A 16,862-nucleotide genomic window follows, 5' to 3' on the forward strand; every position below is an offset into this window, starting at 1 on the left:
AGATTTGTTAGTTAAGATGTTGATACTGATACTGATATCTTTTAACTTCTACAATAGGTAAATGCCAAAAGATACTTCCAATTAAGGCCTATTATATTAACTAAAGGCTTGTCAAATAGTAACTTTAAGTCCCTGTCTGGAAAAATTATGGCCATGGCCAAGTTAAAGTTCCCTTTCTCTTACAAAAATGGGTTTAATTTCAAAGGGTAACCAAAACAAACTGGAAAGCAACATGTCAAGCCATCACGGAATTCCTCTAACAAGCCTAAGTAACAACTCTGAGAATATAACAGGAAATGAAGGTAGCAAACAAGTATTGCATTCTGCTCTAGTAGTACCGCACGTGTGTAAATCCCAAGTTCAGTCCATTACACAATAGTACCAGGAAACTTACTCAACTACATGTATAAATAGGTTCTTGAGTTATTAAATTAAGAGCCTACTGGCCAGTATGCTAGCAGATTCACCTGATAAACAATGGGTAACAAAGATCTAGGCCTTTGTTATTGATATAAATTATCACAAAAGAAGCTCCGAGTTAACCTTTCACAAAAAGAACAATTGCTTACCAACTACATGACAAGATCTAACACCACAAACACCCATTTCCACAATTTCATCACTGCAAAATGCTCCAACAAATAGGTAAAAAAAACAAATCTTGGTACATATATTCACCCTTTTCTTATCATACATTCATATTTAGCAGCAAATCTTGGCAGTTATATTCATCTTTCTCTGACTATAGTATCACATATTTCCCTTTATCAAAAGGACATTACTGTTGAAAATGAAAAACTAATCTGAACACAAAGATTGGTGGTGATAAAATGTTCACCGTTTCTGCAATCTTCTTTCTATTGATCTAAGAGTTCCGCTTTCTAACTAATGATCACAACTATTTATATACAAGGAAAGGTAAAAGCGTGCTACAATAAAATACGTTTCTATAACCGCTAAAGTGCTAAATTTAAGACTCCTGAAATAGGTTCACCATTCCAAGCTTGGATATAAGATGCTGATGTTGATCCTTCCCAAGTGCTTTAGTGAACAAGTCTGCTGGTTGTTCTCCTGTGGGAATATAAGACGTTTTGATTAACTTTTCACATATCTTTTCACGTACTAAGTGGCAATCAATCTCTATATGTTTTGTTCTCTCGTGATACATCGGATTGGCCGCAATATGTATCGCTGCAGTGTTATCACAACAAATAGTCACGGGAAGTGTCAATTCTATTCCCATGTCTTTCAGAATCCCTACTATCCAAATCACTTCACATGTTGCATTTGCCATGGCCCTATATTCTGCTTCAGCTGAAGACCTTGAGACCGTGGCTTAATTTTTTGTTTTCCATGACAGTAGTGAGTCTCCAAGTTTAATGCAGTACCCAGTGATTGATCTTCTGGTCATAGGACATGTTCCCCAGTCAGAATCACAATATGCAGTAAGATATGATGATTTTTGGGCAGTGAGTAGAAGACTTTTCCCAGGTGAAGACTTTAGATATCTTAGGACCCTCAATGCTCCTTCTAAATGTGATGTCTTTGGATTATTCATGAATTGACTCAACGTTTGTACATCATAACATATGTCCGGTCTTGTGACAGTTAGATATATCAGCCTCCCAATTAGTCTTCTGTATTCACCAGCATTTTCTAGCAAAGGATCGTCTTTGTCATCTTTCTTTGTACTGTCATCAAAATTCTTTGAAGTGAACTTGATATTCTGTTCCATAGGTGTATTACTAGTTCTAGCACCTGCCAAGCCCGCATCGAAATGAGTTCTAGAGCATATTTTCGTTGATTCAAACATATGTCAATCTTTGATCGAGCAACCTCTATGCCAAGAAAATATCTCAATGTTCCCAAATCCTTGATTCTGATGTGGTTGTGTAAATGTTGTTTCAGTGCATCAATTGAACCTTGATGATTACCCGTGATCACTATATCATCCACATACACTAACAAGATAGTAACAGCTTGTTGTTCTTTCTTCACAAACATAGAATGATCATGTTTCGACTGTAAGAAACCAGCAGCTATAATGATTGAAGCAAATTTAATGTTCCATTGTCTTGATGCTTGTTTTAAACCATACAAAGATTTCATCAGCTTACACACTTTTGTCCCTCGAATCTCCCCTTGGCTTCGAAGGCTCTTATCATGCTCCCCTTGGCTTCGAAGACCCTGAGGGAGAGTCATATAAATTTCCTCATCAAGCTCCCCTTGAAGGAATGCATTTGTGACATCCATTTGATATAGAGGCCATTGGGACATAGATGCAACACTAAGAAGGCACCGAACGGTTGTGATTTTAGCAACAGGGGAGAACGTGTCATGAAAATCCACACCATATAACTGAGTATATCCCTTGGCAACAAGGCGAGCTTTGTATCGTTCCACACTGCCATTAGGATTGTATTTAATTTTATACACCCATTTACAGCCGATGGGAACCTTGTCCGATGGCAAATCAACAATCTTCCAATTGCGGTTATTGGAAAGAGCTTGTAGCTCAAGGTCCATAGCAGATACCCAACGAGGATCAAGCATTGCCTCATGGTATGATGTAGGTTCTCGGGTGACAGAGATATTGGAAAGAAAGGAATTGTATTGAGGAGACAACTGATCATAGGTAAGAAAATAAGATATGGGATGTAAGGAAGAAAAGTTAGTGCACACATAGTCATGTGACCAGATGGGGGGTCGAGAAGTACGAGTAGAACGTCGAGGAACACATTCTTGTGGTATTGGATTAAGAGGGATAGAATCAACGGGTGACTCAATAGGTGAATTGGTAAATATAGGTACAGTGGAAGGTGTTTGAGCAAACGGAAACTTGGTCTCATGAAACACAACGTCTCTTGAAACAAAGAGCTTATGTGTGAGTAAATCTTGGACCTTATAACCTTTTTGTGAACTGGAATAGCCAAGGAAAACACAAGCACTAGCCCGAGGAGCAAACTTGTCTCCCTTGGGTAAGGTGGATGCGTAGCAAAGACATCCCAAGACTCGTAAGTGTGAGTATAAAGGAGAAATTCCAAACAAAGCTTCAAATGGTGTTTTATCCAATAAAAGAGGTGTCGGGGTACGATTTATCAAATATGCCGAGGTAAGGACACAATCACCCCAATACTTATCTGGTAAGGAAGCTTGAAATTTTAGGGATCTAGCAACATTAAGGATATGCCGATGCTTACGTTCCACTAATCCATTTTGTTGAAGTGTATAGGGACAAGAACTTTGATGCACAATCCCTAAAGAATGAAATAAGGAAGTACACTCCCGTTGAAAGAATTCCATGGCATTATCCGTTCTAATCGTCTTAATGACAGTGACAAATTGGGTTTGAACTAGAGCTATGAATCTCTTAATCATTGGGAGCACATCAAGTTTTGAAGCCATAAGGTATACCCAAGTTGTACGTGTATAATCATCTACAATGGTAAGGAAATATCGTTCCCCACTATATGTAGTTGTGTGAAAAGGTCCCCATACGTCCATATGGATAAGTTGAAAAGCAGTAGACGAAATAAATGATCTACATTTTGGGAATGCCAGACGTGTTTGTTTTGAAATAGGACAAATAGCACAGTGAGATAGATCAACACAACTTGATAAGAAAGGTAACATTTTCATTCGAGTCAAAGATATATGTCCTAGACGTTGATGCCATAAAGTGGCTGGCAAAACATCAGAATGTTGTGTATTGTTTACAGCCGAAAGCAATGATCTATACAACGATAATCTATTGAAAGACAGTGAAGGAGCAGGGCGTGGGTCTAAAAACTTCAAACTTGAATTGATGAGATAGTATAATCCTTGTTTTTCTCTACCAATCCCCACGATCTTCCCATTTGAGAGGTCCTGAAATACACAAAATCGAGGAAAGAAAGTGACAAAGCAGTGATGATCTGCAGTGAACTTAGATATGGACAGGAGGTTATGATGAAAATCTGGCACAATGAGGACATTTGAAATGGAGGTGGTTTGATTAATGGGAATGGTACCTAGACTGCTAATTTTTGTGGAACTACCGTTTGGCAAATGGATGGAACCCGTGGTATCTGCATAGGAGTTGAGAACATGTGGCATTGCATGATATCCAATCATATGGTCATTAGCACCAGAGTCAATTATCCACTTGATATCAAGATAAGAAGAGTTTTTAGTACCTGCCATGTTCGAACAGACAACAGCTTGATCACCATCCACTTTGTCCTTGGCCAGCATCTTCAAAATAGCAGTATATTGGTCAGGTGTAAAGAAGGAACCTACACTCTTGGTCTCATTTTGTTGCTCAGATTCTCCAGTGACAGCAGAAGTATTAGCTCTCCCTATCACTTTTCCTTTTTCCTGACCTTCTTTGTAATATCTCGGGTTACCTCCTTGATTACCTCCTTTCCAAGGTCCCTTATAGAATTTGTGTCCTGAAGGATAGCCGACTATCCTCCAGCAGTTTTCTTTGTTGTGACCAGGTAGATTACAGTGTTCACATCGAACATCATTCCTCCTTTTGTTTTGAGCAGAGAAGAAAGCAGAGGGTTCATGTTGTTGTGGAGGCACATTCAATAGACTTCGATGCGATTCCTCTCGTGATATGATAGCAAAAGCATTGCTCACAGTAGGAAGTGGATCCATCATCAATATGTGACTCCGGAGATGAACAAAACTTTCATTAAGCCCCATAAGGAATTGAAGAAGCTTATGTTGCTGATCAAATTCAATAAACTTCTTCGAAGACTCACATGCACATATAGGCAAAGTGACAAGAGACGCATATTCATCCCATAGCTGTCTGAGTTTCGAGTAATATGTTGAGATCGAACTGGTACCTTGAATGTGGCATCCTATCTCTCGGTGAAGAGCAAATATCCTTGAACCATTAATTTTGTCAAATCGTTCCTTTAGATCGGCCCATACCACTGCAGCATCCGTGGAATAAACAACTCCACCAAAAATTTCTTTCGATACCGCATTCATTATCCAGGAAAGCACAATCGCATTGCATCTTTCCCATTGTAGTGCTCGATCTAAGGGAGTGTCTGGTTTTCTGCAGCTCCCATCGATAAATGCTAGCTTGTTTCTAGCTCGCAGCGCGATTTGCATTGCGCGACTCCAAATTCCATAGTTCTCCGTGCCAATCAATTGTTCATTAATCAGATTGAGCCCTAGAGTGTCGGATGAGTTCACGCAAAGTGGATCCAGCATATCAATTGCAGAAGAAGCCATCGAAATGAATTTGAGATACTGATTCTAGATCTCGGTAGCTAGGAACAGCAAGGAAGAAAGATCAATCAATTCCAGCAATCAATTCTCTAGCTCTGATACCATGTTGAAAATGAAAAACTAATCTGAACACAAAGATTGGTGGTGATAAAATGTTCACCGTTTTTGCAATCTTCTTTCTATTGATCTAAGAGTTCCGCTTTCTAACTAATGATCACAACTATTTATAAACAAGGAAAGGTAAAAACGTGCTACAATAAAATACGTTTCTATAACCGCTAAAGTGCTAAATTTAAGACTTTGACAATTTTTCTATCCTGGTTCACAAATTTCACGCAGACACAGCAGTTCTACGACCCAAACTACGTGTTCCGCTTCAATCATAAGGGTACTCAGACAATATTTAACAAAAAAAACCTGTCCACATTACTGCTTCAAAAATACAATAAATTCATATCTCTACACGACAGAAATCCGTACCATAAAAGGAAAATCTCATTTCAATAACCTCCTGTTTCATGCCAAACACACAAAATTACCAAATTCAAAATAAGCACCGCCTCAACACACTACTTGTCTTTGGAAGCAGGAGTGCCAATACCGTATTTTTCCTGCAGCTTCTGAATCTCCTCCTCCTTCTTCTTCTGGTCAAACTTCTTGCCCATCTTCGCCTGCTGGTAGTACAGTACAATCAAATACCTGTTCGCCACGTTGAACCCCGACAAGTGGTCGACGGCGGTCTTTGCATCGTAGATATCTTCGTAAACCACGAAAGCTGTGCCACGCGTATCCCTATTGGTCCCGACGCGGATCTGCCTAATGGCGCCGTACTTCCCAAATATGTCGTACATCTCCTCGCTCGTTATGTTGAAGGGTAAATTGCGTACGTAGAGAACACGATTAACTTCCGGCGGGAGGCGCGTGTTGCCCTTCCGGAGGCTAATGGCTGCCATTCGACTTCAATAGGAGGAATTGGGCTCGGAGTTCCGCCTGTAAAATGGGGATTTTTGGGAATTGGGAGCTTTGGTATACTACTTGGAAATATGATATAATACAGCTAGCCACTCCGAGGGGCGATTTAGAATACAGCATATGTGAAATTACTAAAAACTCCCCGAAGAAACACAATTTTTTTTATGTAATTTTAGATTTTTTTAAATTTCTGCTAAAAAAATCTTTAAAATAAACAAAAACTTATGTAAGATTGTCTTATATCTCGTATTTTGTGAGATAGATCTCTTATTTGGGTTATCCATGAAAAATATTATTTTTTATACTAAGAGTATTACTTTTTATTATGAATATCGATAGGGTTGACCCATCTCACAGATAAAAATTCGTAAGACCGCTTCACAAGAGACCTACTCTTCAAATAATTACCAATAATCAAATTATTTTTTTGAAATTACTAAATACCTTTTCGAAATTAGTTGATTTTAAAAGTTTTTTGCAAATTCTATAATTTTTAATCGGGTTAATCTCAAGTTCAAATTGTCAAATATTTAAAAATTGATTTTGAATTAAAATTTTAAAAATATAAATATCTGACTCGATTCAACATAATTAGACATTATATATATAAAAGGATAATTACATATACTGAATATATATCGTTCAAGTTTAAATTTGTTTACCTCAGAAAATAAATATTAATTGTTTATTATTTATTCAACGTCAAATATTGACCAATCCTCGAATTTCTACAAGGATTTCGATGAAATAGAAGGTGTCATGCTTTTTAAATCCCACAAACTTGGAGGGTTTTAATTGCATTGCATGCATGCAGAGGCATTGTGTCCACATCCTTTACGTTCCTCTTCTCTCTCCTTTGAATCTCCATGGAAAACTTGAAGAAGGTAAGCCATGCGTGGGTAAACCAAGTAAATGATCATGAAAATTCTTGTAAAATAAGATTTTTGTACATTATCTGAGATGGGTTTTCTATTCGACTATCATCATTTAAGACGAAATTTTACAGTTTGGCCCGGGGATTTTGACTCATGGAAGCATTTATTTCACGTGAAATTTGCTCGAAATACGTATAACACGACTTAACAGAAATTATCTACCTTTTCACAAACTCGAAAAAGAAAGACAGATTTCAAGAAAATAGTATTGATAATCTCTTTTGTCTTTCATTGCAGAAGAATTGGAATTCTGTTCCTCAATTTGGAGCATGGGAACACGAGGCTGGGGTTGGAACCAATTACTCTATGATTTTTTCGCAAGCTCGAGCTAATAGGAAGCAGCAGAAAAACAACTTTACACGCCATAGCATTGGGAATGAAAGGGAACTTCTGAAAAAAACACATCGGGAGGATGAATACGGTGTGGTAAGAGCATGTTTCTTGGCTTAACTCTTCCTTTAATAATCGAACTTGTGCAGCTCAACTTCCCATAAGAACGTTTCTCAAATAAATTCAAGAAAAATTAAAGAGTTTTCTGATGTTTTGATCCTTGGCCAAAATCATGCATTATGGCTTCTAATACTTGATACAGATTGATATGCAGAAGAAGAGAAAGAAGATGTGGAGATGCCTCAGCTGTTGTATAAGGTTTTGAATTCAATTCAGTATATTGAGCCCTGCGTGTATGTTCAAAACTTGAACTAAGTTGTTTCAGTTTAGTAGATTGCATAAATACATCGTAAACAAACATGATGTTTCTCTGTTATGTTATATATAAATTCAAGATTCATGCCTAAAAAGCAAAAAACTACTCTCCATCAGATGGAAGGCTTTTTCAAACTTAAAAACTACTCCACAGATATTTGTGAAGCCGATAGGGGATTATATAGCATTGCCTATACTTGAGAGTCCGACGTTGACTCCAGATCCCAATGAACAGTTTTTGCTCAACTATAAGAACTTGATTCAACACCTTAGACCAGCCTATAAGGTGAATACAAACCATATTTACGCTAACTGATGGTAGTCCTTTATTTTGGTGTTTCATTAGAAACAACATGGACCAATGCATCCATTTACATGGTCTAAAATATCCAAAATCAGAAAACCGTATGTACATTCTGAACAAAGGGATGGACAGTAGTAATCACATTGAGTATGTGAAAGTGGGATTTCTTGAAACATTTTGGTATCAACAGATGCAAAATCTTGCTCGAATTTTCCAAGAACTCCAACCAGAAGCTCAGCTTGCTTGAATAGATCTTTTTACTGGAGCTTTTAGGGACGATAAATAGTCCAAGTCTGCCTTCTCAATTCCATCAAAAAGATAGTTATTATAAGGTGGCATTTCTATGTACTTGCCAGAACCTGGAAAAACTTTTAGCTCTTCATTTTCCCAGACAACTTTACCTCCAGCAATGGTTACCTCAATTTTTCCCTGTTAAAGAAGGGAAGTAAATGACTCATCAAGAAAATTTAACCTGGTCGTTGGAAAGAAACAATTAACGCTACTTTACTGTAGTAAAACCTATTTAGCAATGTGAAGCATTATCCACTTTACTTTAGTATATTGATAGGGGTACTCGTCCTATATTGTTCACTGGAAAGAGCATGGAAACGAATATTGAAATTGGTACAAGCATTAGGGATGAGAGATATACCTGCCCTTTTCTTCCCTCATAAACATTTGTATCACATCGAGAGTGGTGAGTAGCTGAAGTTATTTCGAAGCTTGAATTTGGGTTTAATATAATTATATCTGCGTCTGATCCGACTAGTATTGCACCTTTTCTTGGATATATGTTGAATATTCTTGCACTTGAAAGAGCACAACATAAAATGGAATTGATATTTTAAATTTATAAAGATATTCAAAATCCTTGAAATGACAGATTTCGCAAACATACCACTCAGTGCTCGTCAACCGAACAAAATCGGAGGAAGATATTTTCCCAGACACCTAAAAATAAAATTAAAATAAAGAAATAAAGGATCACCAATGTCTAAGAAGGAAGAATGTTACAGGTTAACACTCACTCGCAGGATGATAATAAAAAACGTACCACCATTGTATGCCAAACTATATGCATTCGCTCCTCAAGACCTGCAGGATAAATATCACACTAAAGAATCGTGTGAAAAAATTAACCCTCTTAGATTTTACATAGAAACTCTGAAACGAAATTATACCATTGACGCCATTTGGGATTTTTCGAAAATCATCAATCCAAGCGCTTTCTGTCTTGAGTTGAAGGTGCAGTGATCTGTCCCCACTAGCTGCAACAGGTTAAGTACACTAAATAAAAAAATCAATCATCATAACAATACAAGATAAATACTTGAACCTAGTCAAAATTCTATATCGCGGGTTATATTTCCAGTATACCCATGAATATTAATTTCTAAAATCTTACGACATTTTCAGAAACAAATTTCCTACAATTTTGATTCTGAATGGTTTGCCATCTTCTCTAATTACATCCAAGGTCAACTTTATTATGAATAGAGTAATAACCTGAAGAATTCCTGTCGACAGAGCTGCTTGAAGAGCCTTACCATGTCCTGGTGCTCTTATAGGCGGACTCATGACAAACCTAAAACACAGAAATTCGTGTAATGATATCATTAAGAAAGCAAAGAGGATGTATCGAAACTTGATGTGAGACAGAAAAAATCTTGCTTTGCTGCTGTCTTGAAGTCTGAATCCCAAAGTACAGAATCATCCAGGACCAACCCTGAGACTACCGGTTCCCCAATGACCTTCTGACCTGAAATCAAATAGAATAAGATATTGCAATTGTTCAATTCATTTAAGCATATTTTGTGATTTTATATGTAAGGATGTGAAGACTCTAGAGGATCTTGAAATATGACAGAAAATTCCTTGTTTGACAATTAATCCATAAGATCCCCTATGAAATCAAATGAATGTTTATTCTCAAGAACTGCTAACCGGATTTTCGAGCTTTAGCTATTTCTTCCATTGCATCAATGCTCATGACATGAACAACATACAGGGGTGTGTTCACAAAACCAGCCAAACGAATAGCACGGCCAGTCGCCTCACCCTCAAGCTGCGTGAAATTTAATTAGCTAACAGAAGAAAATACAAAAGAAAGCGAAAATATAAGCATCATCAAGTGTCAGCCACAAGTCTATACAACAATTTTTAACTATTTGATCGATGAAGGTTACTTTCACCGTTTCCCTTTTTCATAATAGGTGATGAGACAATGAAAAAAGGTAATTGTGTGCTAACCACTAACTCGGCATGTTTAGGCTATTCAGATCAGCTATTAAATCCTGACAATCAAACTAGATGGATCTAAATGTAATAGAAAGTTTACAACTTGTATTTCAAGTGACAAGATGTTGTAAACTGGGACAGAAAGTTTAAGAATAAATCAGGTCAGCAAAGGCACATAATCACAATATTTCCATTTTTAGAAGACTGAGTGAAGTTACCATCGGTGGCCTTGAAAGAGCATGACCCTCGGGACCTGTAATGCCGAGTTCAAGCATTCTTTTTTGTCCTTCAAACACAGCATCTCCATTCTCTGCGTGAACCATAGCCAAGGCACCAAGAGATTTACATTTTTTGAATCCCTCAAGCAGAAGCTCATCGTTGATCATAAGTGAACCCTTATAGGCCATGAAAAATTTAAAAGAATTTATGCCTACAGATCCAGATAAAATTAGTAAGAAGTCAGTCATCCATAATAATCATCGAAGAAAATAAAGTTTCTCCAGAGTGAAACAAATAAACCTGAAAGGGTACATGCCTTTGTCTTTAACAATGAGTTCCATTTCCCTTGACACAGAGTTGTCCCATTTCGTGATTGCCATATGGAAACCATAATCCATGCAGGATCTTTCTGCCTTTTTGACATAAGCATCAAAGCCTGCTAATAAGCTACCATTCACAGGAATAACAAAATCAATATGCATCGTAGTTCCACCAGCTAATGCAGCGGCTTGTCCACTGAAATAGTCGTCAATTGTTTCAGTGCCCATAAACTCCATAGCCAAGTGAGTGTGGGGATCAATTCCTCCTGTCATTATCAGAAGATAAAGATTAAATAAACAAAAAAGCTGGTAGACTAGGGACATCTATGGAATTTGGTATTCGGTAATAAGGTTTTATATTCCATTTGACAAGTGATATGCTGAAATCACATCTTACCATCATTCAAGGATAACAATCAGTCATTCTCGGCACCTAAAGTTCGTAATTTATAGGAAATGCTATTTAGTAAGATTAGTTATGTACCATCCATGCAGCTGTGAGATAACCAACATGTTAACTATAAAAGGCATTAAAATACATGAGATATCACTACAAAAAAAAAAGAAGGAAAAGAAAAGAAAAGAAAAGATAGAATTTTACCTGGCATGACATATTTCCCAGTTGCGTCAATAATCTTAACGCCATCTCCAACCTATAGAACCAGTTATCGGTATCGATTCATTTGCAAAACACAGTGTTAAAACAGCATAAAACACAAAGTATGCCTGCATATTTTCAGGTTCCATTGTCAATATTTTCGTTGTGGTGCACATAATAATGAATTTTCATTTAAAGTGGGACGACATATACACCATAATCTAAGGTCACTGCCATAAGTAGTACATAATAAAATTAGAAATGGGTTTTCACTTATCAACAACTCTATGTACATTTCTCGGTAAACATCATTAACAAACAAAAGGCTAAAAACAAGAATACCTTAATATTAGATTGTACCGCAACAATAATCCCATCTTCGACATACACATCAGCAACCTCTTGATGGTGAGCATTCACAACTGTTCCTCCCGTGATCAAAATCTTCGAAGAATACGGCGAATCAACCCCACATGTCGATTCACCATACCCAATCCCGGCATCACAATACTGCACGTAAATTGTACCACAAAAGAAATGGAAACCATAGACAAACACCAAAATTCAACTCAAGATTGTTGATACTTTTCACGATTTTCAAAGAAACAGACACGAATGGGGGAAATACCCATTTTTGTCGGCCTTTTCCCTGTTCAGTCCATCGTGTTTCTTGTGTACGAAAATCGTCCTTGTGATGGACAAATATATCCGCAACTTTTGTTCCGTTATTCGGCCAAATATGTATTCGGGTTAATTTTTCAAAGATTATAAACTATTTTAGTACACAACGGAGAAGAGGGACTGAACGAGAAAGGCCTGAATATTGAACAACAGGGGCAAAGGTGAGCGTTTTCCCAACAAGAATGAAAGAGCATCTTCATCGAAGCCCGTACTGTGATTTACAATCCAGAATGGATCGGATACGAAAATCTCAAAGTCAAAACACAAGAACTGGCGCATGATATCAACACACTAAACATCAATAATCCACCATTTCCGTACGTACCTGATTGGATTGGGCGAAGGGCAATATTATTATGATCACTGAAACTAAGAGAGGAGTGAAAGAAGAGATTTACAATGAATTATTTGAGTTGTAAAACTGGAATCCATCTTTGGGTCGCTGGAGAATTACGCCTTGGTTCTACGTCTGTTGGGATTTTATAGGAAACAAATGGGCGATACCGAGTTCTGACTGAATCTCTGCTTTGACTATATCCGGCGATCTCCGCTTGGATTCTTAAACTTATTTCATTTTTATTATTTTTTATTACATGAATATGCTTTTAGTATAAACAAGTGAATTTTTTTTGGCACTGATATTGATATTTTTTTTTTACCATAGAATAATTGGTACATGTTAGTCGATCTAACCTCATTTTTGTTTAAAAAAATAACTTTAATTTTGATGTAACTTTTAAATTAGTTATATTCAGATATCTTATATTTTTTATTTGTGCGGAAACCAACAATAATATTAATTGAAAAAAAAAGTCTTGAGTTACAATTCTATTAAATCGAATAACCAATTCTCTATTAAGTCATTCTACATACTGAAGATAACACAATAGTTTCACGAGCTCGAATATCTGTCCTTTTATTTGTCTTTCTTCTGACGTGTCGAAGGAAAATGAAAGTGAAAGATTCCATAAGAACTTGAATTTCTAGCGCTAGAATACCACTTGGTCTCGAGTCCTCATCCGATGCATCGATGGCCTCAATTGCATAAGCAAAGTATGAGAATATACATATACCTGTAAAATTAGGTCGCAAACAAATATTCATATAATATCTAATAATAGTTAACTTCATTCTTTTCACTGATTATAGGTATCTAATGCACACCAAGTAAATTTATGAAAATCACAATATATAATTCATCAAGTTTCCATTTGATTAACCTCTCCCAAGTTTGTCGAAAAAGTGCATGAAAGTCCTGCAGGGGCGACCTGAGAACACACAAATCAGTCGATCGAAGAACACGACGATTGTCTCGTATGAGTAGATAAAATACGACGGACACTTGTGTGATCTCATGACACCCCTGTTGGCCTCCTCCACCTGACTTTCTTGAGTTCATTAGCCAAAATTTGGTGCAATTATAATCTGAATTTCTCGCGATTAAATAGAACATGAGACTTTTCAGTGTACTGCGTCTTTGGTACTTTTGCCTATTATATGTATTACAGGATTCGATTGATTGTACTTCGGAAGTACGCGGCTTTCGTACTCGTTTCGACAACTTGTACTCCCCATAATCCAATCATGGACTGGACTTCTTAGTGGGCTTTTGGAAGCCCGTGGACCTATCACCGATGAAGGCCAATCGAAGTCTCGAGCCCATTGGATGACAATTTAAAAAAAATAAAATAAAATTTGATCAAATAATTTTATTTTCTAAAGAATAAACGAATAGGTTCAAAGGGTAGAAAATTCGAAGTCCGTATTTTTCTTTTACATGAATTATGTCATAGGCCATATCCATCTTTTATTTTATATTAGGACTTATGTTTAGATTAATGATTTAAAATCTTTGGGAAAATCAAAATCCTCGAAATTACCACAAATAGAACTAAATATTTTTACGGAATTGTGTTGAACATATATTTAATATAAAATATAACCGATACCATTAATCCAACGCCACGTGAAGTAAAATGTTAGCATCCAAATCATAACAAATTAAAAGATTGCCATTAAATTTAAAAAAAATTCCTCGATCGAAAAGATCTGAATATCAATTTAAATTCCACAAAATAAAAAATTAACTAAGTTATCTTAAATCTCACTTTAAGATTCATAAATAAAAATCAAAAGTGGTCGATAAACTTATCTGTACTATCTGTACTATATTATTAAGTGTGAGGACATTATAATAACTATCTAGAGAGGACATCAACTTTTTTTTTCCAATTTTACCTTTATATGATATTAATATTATACTTTTGTTTTTGAGTGTGTCTCACGTGAGACCGTCTCACGGATCATAATCTGTGAGACGGGTCAACCCTACCCATATTCACAATAAAAAGTAATACTCTTAGCATAAAAAGTAATACTTTTTCATGGGTGACCCAAATAAGATACCCGTCTCACAACTACGACCCGTGAGACCGTCTCACACAAGTTTTTGCCTTTGTTTTTTGTCTTGTTTTTTAAATTTCAACACACACTTTTATTTTATTTTTTTATTTCAACCATTCAAGTAGCAATTTAGTCCATCTATAATTTGTCAAATTTCAATTTAGTCCGTCGATAATAATAAAAAAGATTGTACACATATATCGTGTGTGCAAAGTAACTAGTGATAAGAGAAGCTCTGAAACTTCATCACAACATTTGGCTTTTTTCTACGTAATAAAATTGGGGGATACAAATCCAAGCTGAAAAAATCTTTTATCTGGAAATTTATCTTGAACTCGAGCTTGAAATGAAATATGTTTAAATTAACTCGACTCGGTTCAAACATTTGCTCGATCGAGTTCGATAATAAATTCTGGATCAATTGAACTGGTCTCAAATTCACACTTTTAGTCTACCCAAACTCAAGTCAAATTTTATTTTATTTATTTTCCTAGTCCAAGCAAAATTAATCTTATATTTCGAGACAAGCTGAAAGATTAATTGAGGCCAAATTCAAACTTTTGCATCCTTATGCTTGTCTTGGTCATTCAGGCCGCATCATAGGAAACTGCCATGTTACGCTAACCGATTGTGTTCAGATTGGGAATGAAGTCCAGTTTGAGTTCAATTTCTTTCTAGAAGCTCGGAAAATTAACTAATATTGTATTTGGTTGAGTTATTTAAATAAGATAGATTAATAGTCAAATATTTATCCTTAAAATTTTAAGTTGTTTTAATAATCATTTTGACCCGGTTTAAGATCCAATTTTATGGATAACTATTTGATTAATAAAATTGGATCTTAAACCGGATCAAAATGATTATTAAAACATCTTAAAATTTTAACGATAAATATTTGACTATTAATCTATCTTTATTAATCCACTAAACCAAATACACTCTTAATGTCTGTGAGTGACTCTAAATCATCGTACAGTAAAGCTTTTATAAATTAATAATTTTGAGATCATGAAATTTTATTAATTCAGATAAATATTAATTAATCGATAAATTAATAATTTATAATTTAAAAAACATAAATTTATTTAGACAGACGGTGGGTGTAACCACAGTCACATGATAAGATAAATAACATGTACAAATAACTTTCACAAGCTATAGTGTTTCTTTGTATGTCGTGAGCACAAGATTTTATATCGTGAGCTCTTTTAACAGGGACACAACGGTTTATTTCATTCTATCTATGTAGACATTGCTCTCATGATAAGATGGATGATCAAAATTTACGCATACATATATAGGACCCACTTTTTTTTTTTGAAATTATATATGTGGCAAGATCTTATCCGTTGAAATAAAGTGAGGGTAATACCCACATAGATAGGATCTCATAAACCGAACACAACAACTATAACAACGCTAACTTTCGGCTTGTGTTAACTAAACCTCCAGACTTACGTAACAGTATACAAACTGTGCTAGTCAAGTATACCGAAATGAATAAATCATGTGTAATAATTTCACCTAAGTGTTGGTATGAAAAATAGAAAATCTGACTATTTACTAAAAGCTCACGTAGTCTGCTACGTCAATCATAAGTTTTGATTTAGTTACAATTTGATTTACTTTATTATATTAGTTGGATTAGTCTTAAGACTATAATGTACAGGGACAGCCAATTTGTCATTGTCTTGTAAAGCATATATATATTTGAAGTTGAGATCTGTATTATATTGGTTGAATAATGGTAGCATAAACCAAGATTACACGGAAGAAATATAGATTAATGAGTTTTAATTGAATTTATTTACGTTATTCAATGAAATATATGTGAGAAAAAAATTCATAAACCACGTCATCTGTAATGCTAATTTTTTAGAATTTGACTGAAAATTAAAGCAAATGCGTGCCTGAAATCATAATCATGAATTATTTAGAAAGTGTCTTGATATTCAGATTTACGCATTTTTTTATTTGAGATAATTCTTTAGTTTTTTTTCTGAACTATTTTCTTACCGAGGAAGAGAATATGCAATGTGATCACGTGTTATCTAAGAACATGACCAATATATAGATAATGTTTATCATTATCTTCAAATATTTTATTTTGAGTAGATCTCATGTGAGACCGTCTCACGGATCTTAATCCGTGAGACGGGTCAACCCTACCATATTCACAATAAAAAGTAATACTCTTAGCATAAAAAGTAATATTTTTTCATGGATGACCCAAATAAGAGATCCGTCTCACAAATACG

At 35.6% G+C, this 16,862-nt stretch overlaps 3 protein-coding genes and 1 long non-coding RNA gene across 4 annotated transcripts; 1 reads left to right on the forward strand and 3 right to left on the reverse strand.

Moving 5' to 3' along the window:
* Positions 1-5,612: 5,612 nt before the first annotated feature.
* Positions 5,613-6,269, reverse strand: LOC140821396 (splicing factor 3B subunit 6-like protein). Its single transcript, XM_073181873.1, has one exon. It carries the CDS (start codon positions 6,180-6,182, stop codon positions 5,799-5,801), a length of 384 nt encoding a protein of 127 aa, XP_073037974.1. The 5' UTR covers positions 6,183-6,269; the 3' UTR covers positions 5,613-5,798.
* Positions 6,270-6,915: 646 nt separating this feature from the next.
* Positions 6,916-8,462, forward strand: LOC140821394 (uncharacterized). Its single transcript, XM_073181870.1, has 3 exons — positions 6,916-7,085; positions 7,374-7,562; positions 7,729-8,462. The coding sequence occupies exons 1-3, from the start codon at positions 7,068-7,070 to the stop codon at positions 7,789-7,791; spliced, it is 270 nt and encodes an 89-aa protein (XP_073037971.1). The 5' UTR covers positions 6,916-7,067; the 3' UTR covers positions 7,792-8,462.
* On the reverse strand, positions 8,161-12,775 carry LOC140821393 (dihydropyrimidinase-like). Its single transcript, XM_073181869.1, is given in 14 exon segments — positions 8,161-8,574; positions 8,798-8,954; positions 9,044-9,096; positions 9,200-9,240; positions 9,327-9,362; positions 9,365-9,413; positions 9,652-9,730; positions 9,817-9,904; positions 10,090-10,210; positions 10,602-10,813; positions 10,919-11,188; positions 11,524-11,575; positions 11,863-12,030; positions 12,527-12,775. Coding segments are annotated over 12 exon segments (1,308 nt in total). The 5' UTR covers positions 11,531-11,575; positions 11,863-12,030; positions 12,527-12,775; the 3' UTR covers positions 8,161-8,379.
* A 206-nt stretch (positions 12,776-12,981) lies between these two features.
* Positions 12,982-13,909, reverse strand: LOC140821399 (uncharacterized). Its single transcript, XR_012115727.1, has 2 exons — positions 13,422-13,909; positions 12,982-13,274 (listed from the first exon to the last, which is right to left on the reverse strand). It is a non-coding gene; the product is annotated as an uncharacterized lncRNA (long non-coding RNA).
* Positions 13,910-16,862: the final 2,953 nt, after the last annotated feature.

The sequence above is a fragment of the Primulina eburnea genome, unplaced genomic scaffold (assembly GCF_022965805.1).
Source record: "Primulina eburnea isolate SZY01 unplaced genomic scaffold, ASM2296580v1 ctg55_ERROPOS1863358, whole genome shotgun sequence".
Lineage (NCBI taxonomy): Eukaryota > Viridiplantae > Streptophyta > Magnoliopsida > Lamiales > Gesneriaceae > Primulina > Primulina eburnea.

What these genes read in the sequence shown, in the direction of transcription:
- LOC140821396 (XM_073181873.1), bottom strand. Translation starts at nt 6,182, where the DNA reads ATGGCAGCCATTAGCCTCCGGAAGGGCAACACGCGCCTCCCGCCGGAA.
- LOC140821394 (XM_073181870.1), top strand. An exon ending in GGGAGGATGAATACGGTGTG is followed by an intron (nt 7,563 to 7,728) that starts GTAAGAGCATGT and finishes TACTTGATACAG; the next exon opens with ATTGATATGCAGAAGAAGAG.